Here is a 25,943-nt window from a genome sequence, read left to right as displayed (position 1 = left end):
TTGAATAATTAGATTACACTGCCCAACAAACAATTTTTTTTAATGTTTCCTTCACTTCATGAGTCAAATTTTACCAATTTTGGGTTGCAAAAAAAAAATATGATAAAGAAAAATTTTTATTAATCTCTGTGATATACAATAAATGGAAGTATTTTATTTTAACGGATTAAGAGAAAATAATACATTTTAATAACATATACCAACTACTTAGAAAGTCCGTTTGACATTTTTTTAATAACAGTAACATTCTAGGAGTTCTTAACCAATGGAAGAATACCTGGCAGTTGGTTGGGTCTGAAGAAAATCATGTGGAGGCTTCATGAGATCGTTGTCTTTTGGCTTTCCCCTTGTGAGTACGGAGCATCCTTATACACAGACCAGCAGTAATCTGCAAGCATTGCTTCATTCCAATAGCCCTGATATCTTTGTTCCATTACAGAAATATCTTGATGGAATCTTTCTCTGTGTTCATCACTGACGACTCCACAACTAGGAGGGAAAAAGTCCAGGTGTGAGTGGAGAAACATTGCATTCGAGTTGATGCTATTTTTGCAAAAAAACTGTCACTAACTGACTGTAGTTTTCATCTCTTTAGTTGCCTAAAAATCCATGAATGGCTCCCTTTAAGACTTTCCAAGCTTTCTTTTCTTTCCCCTCTAAAATTCAGTCAAACGCAGGATCGTTTACAAGTTGTCGAATTTGGGGCCTGACAAAAATATATTCTTTAACCTTTGCATCACTTAATGTAGGAAATTTGTCTCTTAAATACTTGAAGGTCTGTCCTTCTCGGTTCATACTTTTGACAAAATTTTTCATCAAACCCAGCTTTATATGATGAAGAGGAAGAAGAACATCTTTTGGGTCCACGAAAGGCTTGGCAACAACATTTTTCTTGTTAGAGTTAAGATTTTTTTCAGGCCAGTCTGCTTAATGTGATTTCCTATCCCTACTGTCCTACATACATAAAAAGCAGCAGTATTTAATGTACCCTAGTTGCATTTCTACAGCGATAACATTTAGATTGTCACAAGTTTTCCACTTGTATTCAGCATATTTGATTGAATCTAGGAGGATTGCCATGTTTGCATAAGTCTCCTTCATGTGAATTACATGACCAACAGGAATAGAAGGAAGACAGTTGCCGTTATGAAGTAATACAGCTTTCAAACTAACATTGGAAGAGTCTATGAATAACCTCCAATCAATAGGATCATGATTCAAATTCAAACATTTCATCAAGCCATTAACTTTGCAGCAAATAAGATTGTTTTCTTCTGAAAAAAGGAAAGCAGATCCCTATGATGATGTCTGCCCTGTGAGACCCTGACCTCATGTTGGAGAAAATTCCATTGCTGTAGTCTTGACCCTATAAGTTCTGCCTTCTCCTTCAACAAATCAAGGTCTTCAATGAGATCGCTAAATTCCACTTTAATCAGTTTGTGCGGTTTATCATCTTTCATCAGAATCATGGGATGTGGAAGTCTTGTTGGGTTCTTCCACACTGTCTTCATTTTCTACTTCAAGCTCATAATTTTGGGGTGGAGTAGGAACTAGTAAAAATGCCTTTTTCCCTGCCATTATAGGTGGGGTATAATAGGTTGTAGGTGATCAGGGGTCCAGCAGCTGAAAATCAAAATCTTTAAGGCGTTCTTTAAGTATCTTAGTTAATCTTTAAGTGTTTTACAATGTCTTTTGAACTATATTTTTGCTTTCAGTGATAACAGTAGCTGAAAGTAGTTACTGCAATTCACTGTTTCACTTTTAGATTTAAGGGAATAAAAATTAGACCTTCCATATTCCAGAATATTGACATCAATTTTCCTGCACAAGGGTGGGTTTTGAATTTTTTGCTTCAGAATATGAAGGACGTTTCTAGATTAAATTTTATTGCTCACATTTTCAGCTTCAAAGTGACAGACCTACACCTGATCAAAGTTTTGTGTGGTTGAGAAATGATTCTCCTTCATCTTCATAACACTTCAAAAACTTCTGGGAAATGTTCAAACAACCCTCTTTGTATATAACTATCAACTGATGTGGAACCCAACAAACCCACAAACTTTTCCAAAAGTTTAGAATCGTAAATGATTGAAAATACTGGGCCATAGGTTTATATCAAACTTATTTGCTTTATCACTATAATTCATTGATTATAGTGAATCATTCATTTACTCACTTAAATATTTCCTTTTTTTTGTTTAATCTAAGGGACCATCGTTAGGTATTGCTGCAGAGGATGTGATGAATGATTAGTAGCGTGTGTGAAAATGCCATGCCTGACCAGGATTCAAACCCGGGACGACTTCCAGATGAAAGGCCAAGATGCTACCACTTGCACCATGGAGGCTGGCAATATTCTCATTACTCTTTGAAATTGCAAGGCCTAGTTTTCCTTTATTCATCAGAAAAAGAGAGAGATACTACCTTTCCTAACGCAAGCAATCCATTTTTAGATCTTATTTCCACTTAACTCTTTCTATATTGTACCATTCTGAAAATGATCTTTGCATTTCATTCCTTCTGAACTGAGAAATGTTTCAATAAAAGCACATACAGTGAACATTTCAGAAAATGCAATTGGACAATGGGGCACTCATTTTAAATTGACTTTTAAACTCAATCACATACACATTTTCCAATGAACAAATGATATTAAGTATGATTTATAACAGAAGAGTCAGTGTTGCAAGACATTTGATAGAGAGGAGGAAAAATTTTCCATCACGTTTTGACTTTGGTATAAAATAGAAGAGAAGTAATTATTTTAAAACTCAAAATTGGAGCAGTATTAAATAATATTTAATTAAAAACAAAAAAATATTGACAAGTACTGTGCACACATAAGAAAATAAGTAAACAAACATGTGAAAGGGAAACATGTTAAACCATTGGAATTCAATAATGAATCTGTTCTACTCAGCGAATAGAAAATTGCAATCTGCATGTAATATCTGTTTTTCATGCTTAAACATGAAGAAACTGTTATCAAATTACTCTTAGGAAAACGATTTGAAACCAGTTGTTTGGACTTAACATCCAAATTATGTAAAAGAGTGATTCTTTAACAGGACAATGCTCAACCTCATGCAATCAAATTGACACAAGATACAATTCACCAAATTAGACTGAAAACTCTCACTACATCTCTCACAACTATGAAAATCTATAAGATCCTGCTAATAAATCTAGATAAAATAAGTCAAGTGTCATGTAACAATATAAATCAAGAATTAACATGAAGCTTTATCAAAACTGCACTATATTTTTTACACAATGAGATTGCTGTCTTTCCCCTACTCACAACAGTATACATAATGTTATGATTTATGATAAAAAGGAGTAAATTAATTCGTAACACTATCTATCCCAATCTTTGTGATGAAGGTACTACCTTGATGAAGGAACCTGAGATTTAGAAGGTACTAGTAAAAGTCTTTTTCCCTGAAGGTAATAATATTTTCTATACAGTTAATCCCTGTAAATAAAAAGAAGATGTCATTTGAATCACCTGCAGTTGGCAAGACTGCTTATTTATATTTAGCTTGGAAAGACAATAGAAAATTTGCATCACTTCTTAAATTCATAGAGGTCTGGCAATGCTTGCTACTGTTGAGTAATATATATCTCTTTGTCAGGTTGCTAAAAAAATAAAATTCTAAAAACTAAAAGACAGCTGTTAAGAAAAAAAAGGCATAAATAATTACTAAATAAAATAACATTTGATTTAAATATACTTAAATAATACCTTTATTTTAAGTTTATCAGATGCTTCAGTGCTGAATAATTTATTAAGCACAGTCAAACCACCCTCATCTACAAACTTCTTTTGTGCAATAGGAAATCTTCTCACAAGGCAAGAAAGAGCATATAGAGCACTAGAACGTACAGGTGGTGTTTTATCCAAAACAAGAATACGAAGCAGCATTCCAATTGCACCTGATTCAAGAGCAGCTATCTGTACGCCAACATTACTTTGTGCAGCAGAACCCAACAATCTGGCCGAACCAGAACGTACTCCTGATGATGTAGAATTTAAAGAAGGAAGAACAATGTTGGTAAGACTATAGACATAATAAAAAATAAAACAAATTATTTTTTCACAATTAATCTCATTTCAAGAAACAAATTCCTGTGCTCACATTTCAGATCTATGTCTAGATCAATCTCTAATTTCCTCTATCTGTACCACAGTCAAGTATTAAAATGAAAGCAGTATTATTCTAAAATTTAAATTTCTGTATAATTTTCAGTGACATCAATACAGGATCTTCGTTTACCTGTGTCATCCTGTTCAAAAATTGTTTGGCATTTCATTAATTTTTGTTCACCTTTATGTCTATAATTATATTATTTCTTAACTTTTTACTAATTTTTTTTTGTAATTTCTGAAATTTATGATTAAGAAAAATATATATCCTTATATAATAAGTGAGCTGAAGGTTTGCCCCTGTCTTTCTGAACTGTTAGCTGGCTTAGGTGAGACAGGTAAGCGGGGTTTGTTGTACTATTTAATCAAATGACATCATTCAATTACTAATAACAAGACAAATTTATACAAAAAAATGCAAACACAACAGACTAGTACAATATAATGACTAGTACGCTAGACACAGCAGTTTGTGAGGGGCAAACTTTCAGCTTACATGTTGTAATTAACTATAAATATTTTTTTAATATATACTCCATAAGTAAACTACTAATAATTAATCGTTTTTTTTTAGATATATAAAATCAATACATCAATTATTTTCATTAAACATTTTATTATGAATACACAATTACTTTTATGTAATATTTTTCAAATTAATGGATCTGTTTAAGTAAAGCCTAAATCTATTTCCTTTATCAATTCTAATGGGATTATTTTTATTTAAAAGTGAAGTTAAGTTATTATGAATGGTAAAAGCTGATTTTTCATTAGACACAACACCGATAATATTGTATGTTATGCTACATGACACTGATAAAATTTGAAGCTTTATCATTAAAATGGTCTTCAAGCAACATTATATGGTAACAAGTTTATAATCATATCTTGAGATACTATACAATCGCTGTTTTAAGCATGAAACATCATCATGTATATGTTAATAAATTGTAACTGCTAATCTTCTAACTAAAGGATTCTGGTACTTTAATATAAATCAGGTATCTAGAAAGTACATTTTAAATTTTATTTCAAAAATTTGAAAAGAAATACAGTAATAAATTTTTCTATTTCCAAATTAATAAAAAAAAAACGATTATAAATTCATTTGATGGAAAACATTAATCAGATTGGCTACATCAACACAAGAAATGTTGATAGTATCACTTTTTCAAGAACATTATGAGAGAAAATCAAAGATTAATTTTGTTTTTAACTGAATACTCAATATCTTTTAATGAAAAAAAAAATCTCATTTGCTTGTAAATATAGCCATGAGTGATAGTTCATGTACAGCAACTGTTGGAATCATGTGTTTTTTCTTTTTTTTTTAATTTATGACAAAATAAGACTAGTGAAAAAAAATCATTCTATGGAATTCTAAAATGAAAATATTATTCTGTGGAATTCTATGCAAGATTAATCTTTACTGTTTCAAATGTGGATGGATGTGGTTATAGTCTATTACACTTGATAAAATGACTGCCACTCCTGTACTACCACCACTCCCACGATCTGAAAACTTGAGAGCCGCTGACAGTAATTTGCAATCAGTGAGTTTTAACCTATAGCCAAGGACATTTACCTTTGGACTGCAGACATAGTACTGTTGTTATTTTATTATTTACAGATTGGTAATGCACTCTCATTTCCATTTTACTTGGTTTTGTGGGTGTGTGTTTTTTTCTGTACATTTGCATAGATGTTAGATAAGAATAATTTAGTAGCTGTAACACTTATCTTGTTTTAAATGTGGTAACTTGGTTTTAGTCTCATTACATATTATTGTTTTTTTAACATTTTATTAATTTTAACAGTTGGATTTTTGAAACTTTATATTGTTTTCAAACACATATGTTGCTTTTTTATTTATAGCTATGAAAATGTTTTTTTTTATCTAATTGCTTCCAAATGAATTTTTTATTCAATTTTTTTTTATTATTTTGGAAATTGATAATTTACTAAGCTGGTTTTAATCTAAATTAAAAAAAAACAAAAGAAGTTTGTTATTGAGTTAATGCAGGTGATTCAGGAGGAAAGGGAAATAATTTAGGAACTGACTGTAAAGCTTGAAATAAGGAAAAGTTCATATAGACAATGAATGAAAATGGTTTGTTATAGAGTTACAGCTAGTGAGAAATTTCACCTGGATTTCAGTTCCTCTGGCGAAACGAGGTAATACTGAAATTTTAACTTATAAACAGTAAACTTGATGGTTTCTTATGTTTTTTGACTTGAAAAATCAAATAAAATAGGTCCAGAACTGTATCACATGTCATTTTCATAACATCCAATGTAAAATAAAAAAAATATTTATGATAAAAACTTTTTTTTTTAAGTATGAAGTGCAATAACTTTGTTAAATGAATAATAAATGCATAAAATTTATTATCAAAACTTGAAGATTTTTAATTCTGAGAAACTGATAAAATCTATGAAAAAGTATGATAAAGTATTGATAAAAACCTACGATAAAGTCCATGAAAACAAAACAGAACAATACTTAACAGAAAAATGTTAAAACAGCTGTTTTTAGTACAATAAATTTAGACCTTTGAAAAATTAGGTTGGCAACAGTATGCTTTGAAAATAATTTGAATATTACTCATCTGTGTCAAAAAATTTTGAAAAAAGGTTAATAATAAACATTAGGTGATTTAGTTGTATTTGACATAATTCTGATTATGTTTATTTTTCAGAATCAAGTTACATAATGGTTTTTGTGTTTGTTGTACTCTGAAGTATGTGTAACGTTTCTGCAATTGAATCTGTATTTGAAATTCCATTTCAAATTCTTGGTTTTGAAAAATGCTGCATCTCTTTACTCATGCAGAATATGCTGATATGATTTTTGTGTATGGCTTTTGCAATTTAAGTACTCCAACTGTGGTGGAAGAATACCAATGTAGGTATCCCAAGTAATTCCAAACTGTAAAGCATTTGTAGAATTTTTAATAATTTTTGAGAATGATACACTTTCCAGCACTAGTTTCATCTGAACATCAACCAGTACGTGGTGATGAAAGGAAACACATTCTGCAGGTGGTAAAGCTTAGTCCTATAACGAGCAAGTGAAGAATCTCTACACAACTCAACATTCCACAAAGTAGAGTATGGAGGACATTACATACTTACAGACTGCGTACATATCACATACAGAAAATTCAACATTTCCAGCTTGGTGATCATGCCAGATGACTGCATATTATTGTCAATGAGTTAACAATAATTACTACTTATTCCTTTTCTACTATTTTTAGATGAAGCTATACTTTTACCCATAATGGTATGACCAACACACAAAATTCCCATCGGTGGTCTAAAGAAAACCCACACGCACCAGTTGAATCAATTTTCCAACAATTATTTTCAGTGAATGTTTGATATGGCATGATCGATAAACAATTAATAGCCCTCGACTAGAACAACATGTCAAGAGAGAAATAACTTGTAATTATTAAACAAGGAATTTCTTACAGTGCTTCAAAATTTCTCAATGGTGAAACAAATTGAATGTACTATTAACTTAGAGTACCAACAAATTTCATGAATGAAATAAGACAATTCTTAGATTTAAAATTTACTAGTAAATGGATTGGACATAAATGGTCGGTAAATTGACCACACTTAGATCACCGAACTTTACTCCCATGGATTACTGTTTCTTGGGATGGATAAAATGCAAGATATATAAGCAAAAAGTATACAAAAATGATGAAACGGTTGATTGCATTCTGAGTGCTGTTGCTCTCATCAAGGAATGCAAAGATATCATTAGATTGGTGACAGAAAATGTAAGGAAACTTGTTGAAAGGTGGTGATTTGATGCCAATGGTGGAATTTTCAAACAATTACTGTAAAAATATAAAACCATAGTGAGAAATTTTTTAAAGTAAATTATAAACATTTTAATTTTTCAAAGGTCTAAAATTATTATACAAAAAAGGGATGTTTTTAATTTTTATAAACTTACAACATCTTTCTGTTAAGTTATGTTCTGTTTTTAACAACAAAAGTTGATTTCTGTTTTGGGTTTTTTGTAGACTTTTTCTACAAATTTTTATAATAAAATTTATGCATTTATTGCCTATTTGACAAAGTTATTTTACTTCAAAGCTAAAAAAATGTGTTTTTAATGAGCAAGTTTTTTATTTTATGTTGGTTATCATGAAAACTATGGGATATACAGTTCTAAGACCTGTTTTATTCAATTTTTCTGGTTAAAAATTAGAAGAAACCATTAAGTTTACGCCTAATATTATGCCTTAAAAAATTGAGTATGACCTCATTTCACCAGGGAACTGAAATCCAGCCAAAATTTTTCACTAGCTGTAATTCCATAACAAAGTGCTTTTGAACATATTTTTGTACAATTTTTTTCCTTATTTCACGTTCTAGTATCCCAAATTATTTCCTTTACTCCTGAATCATTCTGTATACAGAGCTAAACAAACACTGACAAAAATAATTCTAGTAAATCATGAATAGAGCAAGAACGTGTAACTACTAATACTTACCCCCCATTTTTAACAAATTCATTTGCGTTGTCAATTTGATGCAATAAATATTCTAAGTCCGTTAACATAGTAATTTGTTGCTGTTGTAATTCTTCGGTAACGGGCACTTTTTCATCAATTAGTTCTTTATAACTTTCTAGTAAACCATTCATTATTTCAATATCCGTTTTCACAGCCATATGCAAATCTTCAAAATCTTTTTTTAATTCTTCATAAGTTTTAAACTTATTTTTAACTTTGTCTTTTGTCTGAAAATAAAATAATTAGCTTTTCATTAATTTGAATGACATTCAGATCAACTAGTAAGACTAATATTCTTCCATTATATCAAAAAAATTACAATATCAGTGGATAATAGATTTATTACCTGTAATAATGATAAATTTTGAACACAAATTCTGTTAAAAATTAAACACAAAGTATCTAAATCAGACAATTTCTGAAATACAATACTTAAATGATCAAAAGGTTTTAAGTGTATTAAAACACAGAAAAAATTATAATTTATTTAACTATAATAATGATTTAAGTACTTTTCTATCTATGCAACTGGGCCTCCTGAAACCAAAATAATTAGAAACAGTTCATTCTCACAATAAGGAAGAGCTTTACTAAACTATCAAAATAAAATAAATAATGCTCTTATTTTTATTTATATTGTAATACAATAAATAGGAATGCTCAAGAACAATTTAACACAAATTAGAAATCTAGTCTGATGTGAATTTCAGCTGTTAAAAAATGTATCATTAGTAGTTCAAAAAAATACAGAAAAATAAATACAAAAAATTGGCATAAAGATTAAAGATATACAACAATTACGCACTGATATACAAACAATGACATACATGTCAAATAAAAAAATTCATGCGTCTGTGAACATTCAAAAGTAAACTCTTTACCTGGTAGTCTAATACTGCTTTCTAAGTGTTCTTTTCATTACATATTAATATATTTTAAATTTATTTCATCTAAAAATGTAAAAAGCATAACTTTAGTAAAATAAATATTTGAAAACAGTTCAGGGAAAAAAGTTAAGATTTTCTGGTGATATTGTTATTTTGGCTGAAACTAGAATTAAGAACACATGGAGTAATACAAATGGGTTCATTATATTAGGAGAAATTTAATCTGAAGGAATAAAAAGCAGGTTAACGCATAAGCCAGGAAGGCTTTTATACACAAAAGAAATTTGCTGTTATCAAACATAGATTTAAGAATTGAAAAAAAAAATTATTACAAATATTTACATAGTGCTATAATTTATGGTAGTTAAACATGGACAATAGGATACCCAAAAATAAATATGACTTTTGAATGTGAAGAATACTGAAAATAAGATGGAACAGATAAGAGTACAAAATAAAGTTTTAGAACAAACTAAACAAAAATGTTTATAGGAAGATTTTTTTAAATGAAATTTGTGGTGGGGCACAAATTACAGCATCCAGGTTAGTGAAATTATAATATGAGGGCAAAGAAAATAATATGTTAAATAAAAAATGAGGATGTCGGATGTATATGTATATTAAGGTTAGGAGACTGGTACATAATAAAAGGAAATTTTAGAAGTGCATCAAGTCAGACGACTGACTGAAGGCAAAACAATTGTTTTGTTAATTTATTTACACTTATTTTTGCCAATACCTTCATAACTATTCTGCTGATAATTAACAATAAAATATAGAAGCCCCTGAACAATCTGAACCTCAGCTAATCTGCAATACTAGGGTAATCTGAACTCCAAACCAGAAAATGAAAAAAAAATTAATTTTACATTTGGAATTTTCTAAATCTATAACAAAAACCGTAAGTTTGCTGTGTGTCTACATCCTTCTCTACATTGATTTTTTGACTAGGTTTTTGATTGTTGATGACTCATGTATATGATTCTGTCTATTTATAGTACAGTAGAGTAACAAATTACTTCCTCCCTAGAATCTGTTACGGCATTCTATACTGTAATAGATAAAAATGTTTAACTTGTTCAATATCATTTCAGCAGCCAATGTTGTTTTTTTTATCTTCTGTTAATCAGTGTGATGTGCAACTGTTTTTCGTATGAACTGAGTGTATTATTTAAAAAATATATATATAAAATATTAATAAATATGTTTTGTTTTATAAAATTTAACACATTTCTATTGTATAGTACTTACTTCTTTTTTTTCTGTTTAGCCTCTAGAACCACCATAAGGTATTACTTCAGAGGATGATGTGTATAAATGAAGTGTTAAGGCCAACTGTTCCTGAGATGTAAAGTTAATTGAAACCCAACCACCAAAGAACACTGGTATCCATGATCTAGTATTCAAATGCAAATAAAAGTAATTGTTTTTATCAGGATTTGAACCTTAGAACTCTCAACTTCGAAATCAGGTGATTTGCAATGATGAGTTTGCGACTAGACCAACTGGTGAATGTGTAGGACTTAATGTGTAGGACTGAAATTGCGTGACTTACTTCGCTTTAACTAAAATAAATCAGATAAACATAAGTACATAGTTAAGTTTTGTACCCTACTTTTTAATTAAATTTTAAAATGGCTTCGAAAAGAAAGCACATAACTTTATCACTTTCGGATAAGTCTAGTATTATTGAATGTCTTGAAAAAGGTGAATTGTCAACAAAACTGGCAGTTCATATAAAAAAAGCAATATTAAAAAAATGTACTTGTCATCAACTGAATCGGGGCCTAGCAAACACTGAAATTTGTTGACTTGACTGCAGTAGATGAAGGCATGTACTTATGGTTATTACAGAAAAGATCATGTCATACTCCAATCTATGGAGAAATCATAAAAGTTAAGGCAAGATTTTTTCAAACCTCACTTTGCTCAGACAAGGAATTTAAAGCCAGCAATGGCTGGTTGGAAGAATTTTTTAAAAAAAGATATAGGATACAGTCTACTGATTACAGGAGAAAAACTTTCTTCCAATCCTAGTGCTGTTGAGCCATTTCAAAATAAACTTCTAAAAAAAATCGAAGAACTACAACTGACGGCAGAACAAATCTATAACACAAGTGTGAAAGTGGTGAATCCTACCTCATAAAACATTTGCTCATCGAGCTGAAACTCCTGCTCCAGGTCAAAACATATCAAAAGAGCACATTACATTTACTCACAGAATGCTACTGAAAGAAGCTGTTTGTTTAATTCATAATCTTTCACATCACAGCAACTGAAATTTAGCGATACATCTCATCATTGCTAACAGAACTCTGCTTTCTTTATTTTACTATTCTTAGATTATATTAAAAAAGAAAAAAGTTATAAACCAAAGATGCAGTTTCCCAACCAAGCAGAAACAACACCCAGCATTATTTAGTTTTTTATTTCCAAGGTTTTTTTATTTCCTTAGTTGTCTGTGTATACAGTGGCTAAAAGGATTTGTGACTACAACTTTATTCTTTTTTTTTTGAAAAATTCAACATCGGGTTTGGCTAATTTTTTCTACAGAATGTTGAAAAAACTGGACAACAAAAATTATTAATGAAAAACCAAATTTAGTTTTAATTTAGTGGTTTTTAAATCAAATAAAAATGTTTTTAATTTTGGCTGGATCAAAAACTCGAACTATCATTGGTTTTGTTTCACAAAGCTACTGCTGAAGTACTACTGATTTTTTGATTCTTATTCTTTTTTGATTCTGTAAGACACACGTTACATATCAGATGTGACTGGAATAGTAATATACTTGTTTTGCTCCAGTGCATTACATCTTCATAAGCAAATAGGATGCCTATGTTGTAGCTAATTATTTCTATGAGAAGGGTGGCAAGTGATGTGTTTAAATGGATTGCTTTTACAAATTTCACGCGGTTTTCTGATTCAATCAGTATTCTGTTGGATCAGTTCAGAATTTTTTGCAAACGGAACAGTTTAACCTACACATACCTTGGGATTATTTTTTTCTGGTTAATAAAATCTAACCAAATTGTATATGATTTGTTTTGTTGTCATAAAATTTACTTTTATTTATAAAATCCGTTCTAAAGTAGTAAAAGAATTTAAGAACTGCTTTTTAGTTCTGAGATTTGGTGAAGGGAAATATTGTTATTCATCTCCCTGAGGTAGAAAGAGAACAATAATAAAATTATATACACTAACTGCTAATATACGAGGGATATTTTTTATTCAAGGTCCGATCAGTCAGAAAATAAAAACCCGCACAAAAATCGAATGAACCTTTGCACAAATGTGTTGCGCAGTGTCTCTAGTATGGCCTTCAATCACGCCGCATCACTTCGTTTAGTTCTGAACACGCAGCTAGCACATAAACATGTCTATAACAATAGCATCTCCCACCAAGTGTCAAGTGCGTACGGTAATTCGATTTCTTCAGGCTGAGGGATGTAATGCAGCTGAAATTCATCGTAGAATAAGTAATGTGTACGGTGAAAATTCAATGAGTGACAGCAAAGTGCGACAATGGGGCAGGAACTTTAAAACAGGACGTACAGATGTTCATGATGCAGGTGCGGTCAGGGAAGGAAGCAAGTGTCAACCGATAATCTCGTTGAGTGAGTGGATGAGGCAATTCAAGAAAATCGTCGGTTCACAATTTCTGTACTGAGTGATTCGTTTCCTGAAATTTCAAGGTCAGCTTTCTACACCATTGTGAGTGAGAGACTTCAGTACTGCAAACTGTGTGCGAGATGGGTTCCCAAGATGCTGTCCGATCATCATAAAACAATGAGAATGAACGCCTCCCTAACGTTTTTCCAGCGCTACCACAATGAAGGAGAAGATTTTTTGAACAAAATTGTCACAGGCGACGAGACATGGGTCCATTTAGAAACTGAAGAAACAAAAGAACAATTCAAACAGTGGATGCATTCTCATTCTCCCAGTAAACCAAAGAAGTTCAAGCGAACCTTCTCCAACAGAAAGTGTATGGCTGCTGTGTTCTGGTACTGGAATGGAGTTCTCTTGGTTGAATTCATGGAACGTGGCACGACCATCACTGCAGATACTGCGTGACTCTTCAACGTCTACGAAGGGCAATACAGAATAGGCGAAGAGGAGAGGAATCTTGTCATCAAGCATTGTCTCTCTCCATGACAATGCTCGGCCGCACACTGCAGCTGTAACAAAGAAGCTCCTTCAGCGTTTTCGTTACGAAGTGTTTGATCACCCACCATACAGCCCGAACTTGGCTCCATCCAATTTTCACCTCTTTGCTCATATGAAACGCTGGCAAGAGGACAACATTTTGGCACAGACATCGAGCTGCAAACCAGCGTAGAAACGTGGCTGAAAACACAGGCAGCTCCGTTCTATGACAAGGGTTATTGAAAAGTTGGTACCACGCTACGACAAATGTCTAAATCGGAGTGGCGAGTATGTAGAGAAATAGCGTAACTACGTAAGTACTTGTTACAAATAAAAAATTTTTTATTTTCACTGTGGTTTTAATTTCGTGACCGATCAGACCTTGAAAAAAATAACACTCGTATACAAGTTGCTAATGAATGAAAAAGCCAAATTATTCCTGGTATAAGGAGTTCCCTGCATTACAAGTGCCAATGGCCTCCTCAAAGAGAGATGAGCAGTGGTGGGTCAAAGCACTCTATTGACCTGCTGGTGGGGAACTGTCCCCAAAAGTGGGGGAGAAATTCTTCAGGAAGTCAACAATATTGAAATTCAGAAGATAATAGAAAACCATTGTATTAAGATCCTAGTGATAATTCCTTGCTGGCTTCTCCTGTTAAATATTTTGGGATAAAAATCCCAATAATAAGCTTCTTATTTGGATATCTAGGAGAAGTAACAAAAGAATCAATTGTGTGTAGGTACTTGGAACGTCCGTTTTCAGAAAACAGAAAAAGATCATCAGAAACAATACAATTAGTGAAAGAAGGCTAGAAACAAGCCTCTTTTTGCAGCAATATCAATGCGCTCATTGCATGAAATTCCAATATAGCTGGGGATCCAGCAGGTCACAGTTGTGGTACAGTGAGGCATTTAAAAGACAATACATTGAATCTCACAAAAAACAGGGTGTCTGGACTACATGTCACTAATCAACATAAGGCACTCATGAAATCTGAACAGACAAGTATATGTCGAAATGTTGGGCTAATTTAAGTTTAATAGCATACAGATACACAGTGAAAATACTGACAATGCTGGGAAGGCCAGACATATATGTTCTATTGCCAACCACAAAAGCACACCAACAAAATTAACGTTTTTAAAGCCATCCATGTGAACTACAGTATCAGGATTCACGCTATTTTTAGTATTGTAAAACTTTTTTCGTAATATGGATTTGTATAACACAAATCCATATTGACTAATACTACCATACACTCCATTGACTAATACATACTACCTTTGTCAGTATTACTAACTGGCCTTAATCTTGGCCAGTTTATAATACTGGCCAAGACTAAGGCAGTAATTTATGAGAGAAGGCTGCCAAGGGGGTTTAATAACAAGGAGGAACAGTAAGAACTGGAGGAAATTTTATATTTAGAGCTAAGAAAAGCCAATGAGCTCTGATGGCTAAAGGAGAAAAAGATTTTGACCATTCCTCATATTGATTAACATGGTGGTTGGAGAACATCGAATCAAAGGTAGGATTGATTTTGTTGCGCTTTTATGAGAACTACATAGGAGCAGATCATTTGGTTTTGTCTATTCCAAAGAGATGGCTCATCATTGTCCACTAGCAGGTTTACCACAAAACTTGAATGAAATGCACTTGTAGCATCAATGCACTTGTGGACTGCATCAAGCATCTTTAGAGCGGTTACCTTCAGCTCCTTTAAATGTTTTGCCCACATCAGTCATTGGTCAAACCACAATACAAGAAATCTAATCCGCATGTATGGTGCAACTGACTCACCACGTAAAAACAATTTACTACCTTTTCCATCATCTTGACCCCGAAGGGGAAGACATCTCCCACATCACCCCAGTCCAGTCCTGTGTCCAGTTGCCACACCACCCCCTCTGTATCTAGTCCTTAGGAGCTAAACCAGAGGTCGTCTTCAACAAACCTCAAGACATCTTGCAGTCTTGGCCTCAATCAAGGCAAATGAGTCTTGACACCAATGCAAATGAGACGTCTGACATTCCCATCGGTGTACTAAACCGAAACGGATTCAACAGACAATATGCTTCAAGTCCTAAACAAGACTATACCAATTGAGCTGACTACTACCTACCCAATAGAAGAATGAGGGAGTCCAGCCCACAACACCGAACGCTAAACACAGAAATCTAAAACACAAAACATTTAAAATTATAAACAGAAACAAGAACTCAACAAAAACATAAAACATTAACAACATTACACTAAACAAAGCAATCACAAAACACTAACCTGAAATATAAAAACATGTAACATAAAACCAACCACGTTAATAAACCAGCAATAAATTCCAAACAGTAAACTATTAACAATAAAACAAAATAATCACACAAAACCTACACTAATAATTGTCCTACATATAATACAGAAAACAAAAAACACAACAAATCAAACTAAACATCTGTCCAGCACACAGAAATAGAAACAAAAACAGAACTGACAAAAATGAAACATCAAATAAAAACAACAAAAATATTAACATATAACCCAACAAAACCAAACAAGTCACCAACCAGAACTACGTTAACCAACTATCAATGTACACAAACACCCAACTACAAAAATAAATAACTGACTAACAAAAATTCTGACTGTAATCCTACACCACCATGAAATAAAAACAACAAACAGAAAACTGTAATAGCTGCCACCTCAATGTCAAACTAAAAATCTATCCAACTAAGCAACAAGTCTCGCGCATGCCTGTACACAGACAATCCTGTGGCCTACAACAGGGCCAGCGGGCTTCCCTACTCAGGAACAATGCACACATATGGAAGCACCCCTCGCCTTCTTGACTGGACAGTTTTTGGTGTGTGTCCCTCTATACCACAAAGCTAGTCTTCTCATTTCATCGTAAATTCAGTTGTTTTACACCATGATTCTAAACAGGTTAAAATGTTTTGGAGCAGCCTCTCACCACTCGCTAAATTTCTACATGCAACATAAATTGCTAAATTTCTAATGCATAATTGTCTACATCCACAAAAAATAAAGAACACAATGGTTTTCGCACACAGTTTGTTATACTACTTAAATAGCTGTGGCAAATAAGGTAACACCTACAACACTTCCCCGTAATATTCTATTTTCTAATGTGAAACTGTTAGATACCGTCATTCCAACTTGAACTTGAAAGGATTGACTACTTAGGAAGCCCCTAATAAATGCAAGGAGATTCCCTTGTATACCTCATTTATGCAGTATATTTAGGATCCCTCTCCTCAAAGCAATGTCATATGTCTTTTCTATATGAAAAATACAGCAACAAGACATTGGTGGAGTAGGAAGGCGTTTTGGATGACAAATTCAAAAGAAACTAGATGTTTGACAGATGACCTCCCTTGATGGAAACCACATTGTCTGGAGGCAACTAGGACGTTTCTCTCAAGGTGCTACACTAGACGATGATTTACCATTCATCCCATCACCTTGCACACAGTAATGGTCAATGAGGTAGGACAATAACCTGGAGTGGGATGATTTATCTATACCAGGTTTCAGGACAGGAATCACCAATGCTGACAAAGGATGTGGAAAAACCTGATCAGAAAATATTCTATTACAGATACACAAAAGATGTCATAAAGCAGTATCTGGGAGGCAGGATAACCGAGCCTGATATTATCATTTCCAGGGGAAGTGTCATGGAAGTTATTCAAAGAAGACCTTAGATCAAAAGAAAAAGGAATATTTAATTCATTTTGCAAATTTCCAATAGCAAATGCATACTTTTTACCTGAAACTTATCTGATAAACTCACTATAATATGATGATTAAGTGAAACTGCCATAAATATATTTCCAAATTGTTCACCACATCAGTTGGTGTCATTGTTTGAATGACATTGTCTTATAGTCCAATCGCCTGCGGAGATTGTCATGATCCACATATGGCCCAAACTTTTCTCCATACAATAAATGATGGTGTTGTCTGTGAAACGCTATAATTCAGACATGATTTTTGTTTAGCACACCGAAACACTTGACAGCAAACAGCTCTCGCCTTGCAGAAGGCAATGTGAGAAGGCATTTCAGTCATAGGCCTCACAAGCCTGCGATGGTTGTAGTTTTTATTTTTTGATTTTCGATTCTTATGTATTTTTTACTGCCGAATCTGAAAATAACCTTCACTTTTTTTCATCACATCAGGATTTTTCACAAATCAAAAATTTCAAAATTTGTAAAAAGTTGAAAAATTGCAAAAATGTAATACAATACAATAAAATAGATATAAAACTTTTTTTTTTTTATAATAAATTAATATAATATTCATATTTTGGCTTATACTATGCATTCTTACAGCACTTCTCCTCTTCACTAACCCTTAATGACGAAGTAAGCAACCCTTACAATTTTAGTCCATATGTCGAAGTTTCTTTGGACGGCTTATACTCACGCTTTTCCTTCTATGTTCTCTATAGGGTTCATCTCAGTGTAATATCCAGCAATAGTCTGCCATCATCGCAGTAGTCCATTTTTCTTGATACCTCCTTTCCATTTCTTTCATGTCCTGATGAAATCTCTCTTCCAATTTTTCACTAATGGCACCTTGATTTTCAAGACAATAGTCTACATGTGAATTTAGGAGGTGCATCTTCAAACTCATGAAAGCATCAAGAATAAATTCCAAATAATCGTAACACTCTTTTAAATGGTCAGAATGTCTGACGAGTATTGACAGATACATATTCCCATTGTGAAGAAAGACAACTTTGAGGTTTCTTTTGAATGAATCTATGAAGTCTCCAATTGGTACTTTCATACAGAATGTTAAATTGAGTCAAAAGTCCACATACAGCAGTGCAGTGTTTTTCTTATGCCGAAAAATATGGAAAAAAATCCTTTTCTATGAACCTGAAGCAGGAAAATGAGGTACCAGCTGCTAGCAGGTTCTTCTCTTTAAGCCTTGAACCAAGCAATTCTGAATTTTCTTTGGTCAGATGTACGTCTCGAACCAAATAGTTTAGTTCAGACTGTGAATAAAGCTTTAGTGCACAGCTATCTTCGGGTTTGTACTCCTTGATGTTAACATTTAAATCACTTATGGAATTGTCTATTTAAGGTAAATTTTCTGGTGGAATTGGCACTGGTACATTTAGACTATGAGGAACCAGGTATAAAGCAGATGGCATATTTGCATAGACAATTCTTTTTTTATTCTTCAAATTGAAACCACGAACACCAGTTGAACAAAAGTAACACTCATTGGTGTGATTTTGTGGCTTTCACTACACCATTTTGAACTCCAAATCGGAACGGTTCTTGTTCACCCTCTGACCACTGTCGAAGTCCTTCAACACATGTGTAAATGTAGTGGAGTGCCCAAGTTTTGTCTTTATCTCCTATTTTCACTCCAATATGCAAGGTATACTTGTCGAACAAAACTTGTTATATTTTTTTTTGCCTTTTCACCATTAACTCACCATGAATGTGAGAAAAACAATCTGCAGAATTCTTGCAGCCTCTTGAACCCATTTAGAAAACAGAAAGTTTGCCTTATGGCCTGAAAATATATTTTCCACAAAAACATGTTTGATCACGGAGGATGGAAAAAACTTGATTTACTCATGCTGATGGTTGAAACAGCACTGATAGTAGTTGCAAGGTGCATGAGTGGCACGGACAGCTGCCAATAAAAATGTTACATTTTGTTAAGTCTTGTCACAACCTGTCGGCCAAGCTCTCCCACTGTCTCGTCATCTTCAACCCAAATCCCCCCCTGCCCATTTCTTCAGACCACTCAACTGTTTAGCTATAAGAATGCATATTATAAGCCCCAAAAGTGAATATATTATATTAATTTATTACAAAAAAAAAAAGAAAAAAAGGTCTTGTGTATTTTATAGTATCTCATTTTTGTAACTTTCAACTTTTTTACAAATTTAGAAATTTGCTATTTTCAAAGAATCAGGATGATAAAAAAAAATGAAGGTTATTTTCAGATTCAGTGCTAAAAAACACATATGAATAAATTATAAAAAGTTAAAAAAACATTCTACAACCCAAATTTTCCAGGCTTGTGGCCTTCGATTGAAATTACACAAAGCTCTACAACAATCCTTTAGTGCACACCTGCAGTCTTCATCCCACCAAGGAACAGCAGGCCACCTTGGCTTTCCAGATGTTAAAGGGATGAATTCACCTGCACTACTGAGAATTAGGTCTGTAAATTTGGCAAGTTGGAGGACTGCACTTCCACTCTTGTCATATTGGTCAAAGGAATCCTTGTATCCAATCCAACCCGCTTTGTGAATCACCAATCTGCATGCATGACTGAGGTAAATCACTATTACCACCTGAGATCAGGTGTATGATCACTTCGAAAGAAGTTTTTAGAAGTGCACCAGGTAAGACATGTTTTTTCTTTTCTAATACGTGTGTGTGTGTGTGTGTGTGTGTGTGTGTGTGATGCACATGTGATGTTGGTTGGAAAAGGTGAAGAAGGAAGCGTGGTAGGAAAATTTGGTTTAGGGAGTAAGGAATGGAAGGGGGAACAGATTAGTAGAAATTTGAAAATAAAAAATATTATTTACAATTAATACGTGTTTCAAAACTCATGAAAGGAGAAGATATGCCTGGGTAACTCCTGTGGGCAAAATATGCTATCAGATAAACCATATCTTAGTAGCTGAAAGGTATAGATAAGAAAGCCAATGGATTAGGACGTGCAAATATCAATAGTGGTCATGTACTATTTATGATGAATATGAGAACAGCTTTAAACAAGCTAGAGAAAGTTAAAGTAGCTAAGAAATAGAAAACAGAAAAGCTGAAGAAACTGGAAGAGGAAACAATAGGATAAAAACTAGCTAAGCCAATTAAAGAAAGAAAAAGGGAAAATGAAACTGTGATGAGACCTGGAAGAGAATAAAAAATGTTAAAATAAAATAGTAAAAACAGCAGAGGAAGAATACGCTATCATGAAGGAAACAGAACCAAGAAACCATGGGTAGCAACAAAAATGCTAAAAAAAACCGGAAGAAAGTCAATAGTACAAGATTATGAGAGAAGAAGATTAAAAAACAGTGGTACTAAAAATTAAACAATGAGTTAGGAGGGAAACAAAAATTTAGAAAAGAAAGGGCAGTATGATATTATGTATAGAGGGATAAAGAGCATTACATGGGATAAATGGAAAGGGAGTAGTAAAATGAGAGTAATTGAGGATAAGGATGGTAAAATGCTACATGGGGAGAAAGAAGTAAGACGAAGATGGAAAGAATACATGAAGGACCTACATATATAACAAAAGAGAAACCTGAGGAACTAAACATGGAAAAGGAGTAGGAAGTAGCCAAAGAGGATTAAAGACCATTGATATTAAAATATGAAATACAGAAAGCAATTAAAGAAATGAAGAATAAAAAATTGTCTGGAGTAGATAAACTTATCACTGAATTTAATACATGATTAAAGGAGGAGGAATGGAAGATACAGTTGAATTGTGTAATAGGATATATAGAATGGGAGAATCGTCTGAACACTTAGTGAAAACAGTAATAATACCAATTTGAAAGAAAACTGGTACAAGAAAATCTCCATAACACAGCACAACAAGTTTAATAGTCTAAACATTAGTTTAATACCAAGTAAACATGTTTAATAGTCTAAACATATTAGTCAAACAAGTTTAATAGTCGCTAAAATATTGTTAGAATCGTAAATCAGAAGTTGGTAAGAATAATGGAAAAGAATGCAGGAGAGGCACATTTGCCTTCAGAAAAGGGAAAGGAACCAGAGAAATCATCAAGCTCTATGGATGGTTGGAGAGATTTAGAGAAATGAAGAATGAGTTTGCGTTTCATAGATTTAGAGAAGAAAATTATTAAGATTTTTGAGGACAAAAAAGCAGAATGTAAAGACAGAAGTTTAATTAAAGAATTATTCATGAAACAAACAACAGCAATGAAAGTAAAAATAATATGATTGGCTAGGTTGGTCTAGGTTAAGGTGATAGGCAAGGATGCTGCCTCTCACTGACACTCTCAACATTTATGTTAAAGATATGATAAGGAATATATTAGAAGAAAGAGAAGAAGGGGTAAGTATAGGAGGACAAAAAATAAAATGTATAAGGATTGCTGATAAAATGATAATTCTAGCTGATGGCACACACACATGGAATTCAAAGATAGTTAATAGTCCTTGAAGAATGAATGAAAATAAATATAGGAAAACTAAGGTAATGGAAGTAAATAATAAAGAGGATTTAGTGGTAAGGACAAGTGAAGAAAGAACTACATTAAGAAAAATTTTTTAAAAATTACAGGTACATGACAGAAGACCTGAAGAATCACAATGGAAATAAAGGAAAGAATAACAATGGCAAAGGAAGTCTTCAGTAAGAAAAAGGAATAACTATGTAGTAAAAGTTTGGACTTGGAGTAAAGGAAGAAGTTAACCAAATGCTGTGTATGGAGTATTTTATTGTATGGGAGTGAAACATGGGCAATCAGGAAGGGAGAGAGGAACTGGTTCGAGGCTTTTGAAATGAGGATATGGAGAAGGATGGAGAAAGTGTAGAATGAAGAATTAATGAACAGGATTAAAGAAGAAAGATCACTTATGCAAGAAATAGACAAAAGAAAAGGAAACAGGATAGGATATGTGGTTACAGGAAGTGAATCTTGACAACTACATTAGAAGGTTCAGTAGAAGGAGAAAGAAAGCAAGGTAGAAGAAGGATGAAGTAACAAATGAGGTGAAGACTGGAAACTAAAAGCGAACAAAGGAGAAGGCTTGCGACAGAAATGGATGGAGACTGCAATGGCAGAACACCAGTAGATACAGCCAGACGGAACACAAGTTTGATGATGATGATTTATTGAAATTTAACTAGGTTTTTTAATTTTTAATATCACTGATCTATGATTAATTTTGATTTTGACTGACCTACGAGTGATTTTTTAAATTCACTGACCTACATTATCATTTCATTGAAAATGATTTTGACTATTAGCATTTACCTTACTTCACACCCTTAATTTTCCAGAATACTATTCCTGAGAGCATCATAAAATTATTATTATAATTATTTAACTGCTGTATCAGTTATAATAATAATAGTGTTCTATAGTCAATAAATTTCCTCATTACCAGATGAAAACATAAAGATCTGCTATATTAAAAAAACATACCACTACCCAATTGCTGCAGTAATTTTTTTCCTTCCAATAAATTACTGGTTTCCTGGATATAAAAATTTATCTACAAAATAATTAGTAAATATATCTCTTAGATATTTACTGAAATTTTACTGTAATTATACAAAATGGTGATCACACAAGTACAATGACATGTTTGTGTAAATATGTTGGGGTTATTTAGCTAAGTTGATTTATAAAACTTTATAGTGAATACAGCAATTATTTTCTTTATAACTAAAATAAAATGAAATATAAAGAACACAGCTCATACAGATAGTAAAACTTATTCCAAACTTAATGCATTTTTGTGGACCAACCACCAGCAAACATAATTTTAAAATATATATATATAAAAAGAGCAACAGTTTTTTTAATAAAACAATTTTATTTTTAATTTCCAATTACCTGACTAAAGATAAATATTTTTTATGTATATTTTGAAATTGTCTGATAATGTGATGAATATAAACCGTAGTAAGTTTAGTAATTTATTAACAACTTTATAAAATAATTTTTTTTTTTTAATTTTATTTTAAAACAATTAGAATAGATATAAAAATTCATATTACATTGTGAATAATAATTTAAAATAATATATGAACAGTATATTTGAATACTTTAAAGCAAAATTGAAAAATCTTTGTTTGAAAAAGTTTGTTAAAAATATCTTAATAATTGTACACAGTTTTTTTACACTTAAATTTGACTCATAAAATCTTACAATATACATTTGTAATATGGAATTTACCAAACTTACTTAACTTACCAACTTACTTATATTTACCAAACAGAAAACTGCAAACCTGATCAGATTCTACTGGATCATCTCCAGTTACACGATGAAGTCTAAATCGTAATTCATCTTCAATTGTCTTTTCGTTAGCTTCTTCATCTGATTTCAGTGGAATTACAGAAGTCTTATCTTTTTTAGTTATTTTCTCTGAATCTACAACTTTAATCCTGTGTTCTCCAGTAGTTAAGTCAAGTTGTACATGAGATCCTCGAGGAACTGGCTCATCTAAATGAAAAAAAAAAAAAAAAAATTAACTTCAAAGTAGAATTCAGTTTATTCTTTAGAGCATTATAAAAATAAATGTTTACATACATTACTACCCCATTACAGTGAAGCACTTGTGTTTTGAGAAATTGTTTTTTTCTTGCTTGAAAAACATTATACATTCTAAATAATCATTTTTCTTAAGTTTTACAATACAATAATTTTAGACACTGAAATTGTCAAAATATTAACTTACGAGGTGTGATATAAAAAAAGGAGAATTTTTTAATAAATTTTTTTAAATGAGAAAAAGAGAATTTTTTATTCTTCACACTCATATTCAATTGAGTTCAACTTTTTTCTCACACAATGACAGCACTGTTTTTAATATTATATCAATATTTTCCTGCATATTAAATGGTACTATTAGACATGCAGTTGAAATTTGGCAGCTGAGTAATTAAGACATATTTTTTTACAAATGGCAATTTATTTTGTTTGAAAATGACTGAACAAAGAAATTGAATTAAATTTTTTGTTAAAAAATAATTAAAATGTGGTGGAGTGATGAAGATGTTAGAAAACAATTGACAAGGATATGTCAACAAGGGTTTCAGAGTATTACAAATGGTTTCAAGAACTCCGTGAAGACAAAAGTTGGATATTCTAACAGACCAATAACTGATGAACATATTGACAAAATAAACGATACTGTGATCAACAATTGTCAAATCACTTTTAGAGAAGCTGTTGAACATGTGGGGATAATCTCTAATGGCTCATGTAAAACAATTTAGGCTGATATTTTGGGTATGAAATTGGTAGTAGAAAAATTTGTTCTGAAACTGTTAAATTTCTACAATATAAAAAATAAAAAATCATAAAAACATTTCAGAACAATTGTTAGCTGGCTTGTTGATGTCAAAACTATTCAAATGTGTTACAACAGGTGAAAAATATGGGTGGTTATAATATAGGTGTAAATACATTATTTACAGGTGTAAATAAGGGTGTACATTATAATACTGAAATGAAGGTTCAACCCTCCAAATGGAAGCTTCCTGAAAAATCATGACTGAAAAGAATTACACCACGTTTGATCAAATTGATTACACGTTTTGATCACAAAACATTAAAATCACAATTTGCAGCAATATATGATGCTGCAAATTGTGCAGCATCACTGTGCACTTGGTTATATAAAAAATGCTCTTCGCGAATTTAAAACAACAGAGGCACATAAGTGTGATGCATCTCTGGGACAGTGCTTTGTATTAATAAAAAAACTTTTTTTTTATAAAAATTAAAATTCTCAGATTTTTTATCATACCTCATCTACATCCAGAAAATAATTGTTACGATGTATGTAAATTGTTTACAATGTAAACTCAGTTTTAAAAGTAGTATAACAAAAATGTACAATCCATGTTACGATAATATTTGTGTAGTTCTTTACACAAATATTAATTTAATTAATTTTACATTACCAAAATTTAAAAAGGTCAATATTAAGTTTGGTTCTTTCAGTATGGTGCTCATATGTACTACTAAATCAGTAAGTACAAGATCTGACCTACAACTGATTTTGTATCAGATCACAATCTCTGTCAGGGAAAGAAGGAAGTTCATGAAGGGACTGGTTATTAAACATATATTACCAATATAATTATCACACTTAATTTTAAAGTATACTAATCTTCGGCTTTAATATCTTACTAAAGCTTGAATAAAATCTGAAAAATTTTTTTTAAAAACCTACCATTTGAGATAGATTATTACTTAACCATAATAAGAAAGTGATGAATTTCTTATGCACACTCCAAGATATGGAAATATCATAAGAATATTTTACTTGACATTTAAGTAGAAGTGTGTTATTTTCATTTCTAATAAACTGAAATACCTGGTGAATTTGGGCTGACAGAAAATTCGCATAACAAGAAACTCTTTAGCTGTAAGTAGTTTCTACATACACACTATGAATGAAGAGTAAGAAAGAACCAATCTACTTTCTATAAAGAATTCTTCAAA

The 25,943-nt window shown here is 32.0% G+C and overlaps 1 protein-coding gene across 1 annotated transcript in view; it reads right to left on the bottom strand.

Annotated features, from left to right (window-relative positions):
* Positions 1 to 25,943, bottom strand: part of Sil1 (Sil1 nucleotide exchange factor) — a 41,099-nt gene that overhangs the window by 4,772 nt on the left and 10,384 nt on the right. The window contains exons 2-4 of the mRNA XM_075373007.1: positions 23,719 to 23,933; positions 8,665 to 8,912; positions 3,746 to 4,061 (exon numbers count right to left, since the gene is read on the bottom strand). Coding sequence (XP_075229122.1) covers positions 3,746 to 4,061; positions 8,665 to 8,912; positions 23,719 to 23,933 — 779 coding nt within the window. The remainder of the gene's footprint in view (positions 1 to 3,745; positions 4,062 to 8,664; positions 8,913 to 23,718; positions 23,934 to 25,943) is intronic.

Source organism: Lycorma delicatula, chromosome 1 (genome assembly GCF_047948215.1).
Source record: "Lycorma delicatula isolate Av1 chromosome 1, ASM4794821v1, whole genome shotgun sequence".
Lineage (NCBI taxonomy): Eukaryota > Metazoa > Arthropoda > Insecta > Hemiptera > Fulgoridae > Lycorma > Lycorma delicatula.
The sequence above is the reverse complement of the archived record's forward strand: the minus strand, read 5'-3'. Positions and strand labels throughout refer to the sequence as shown.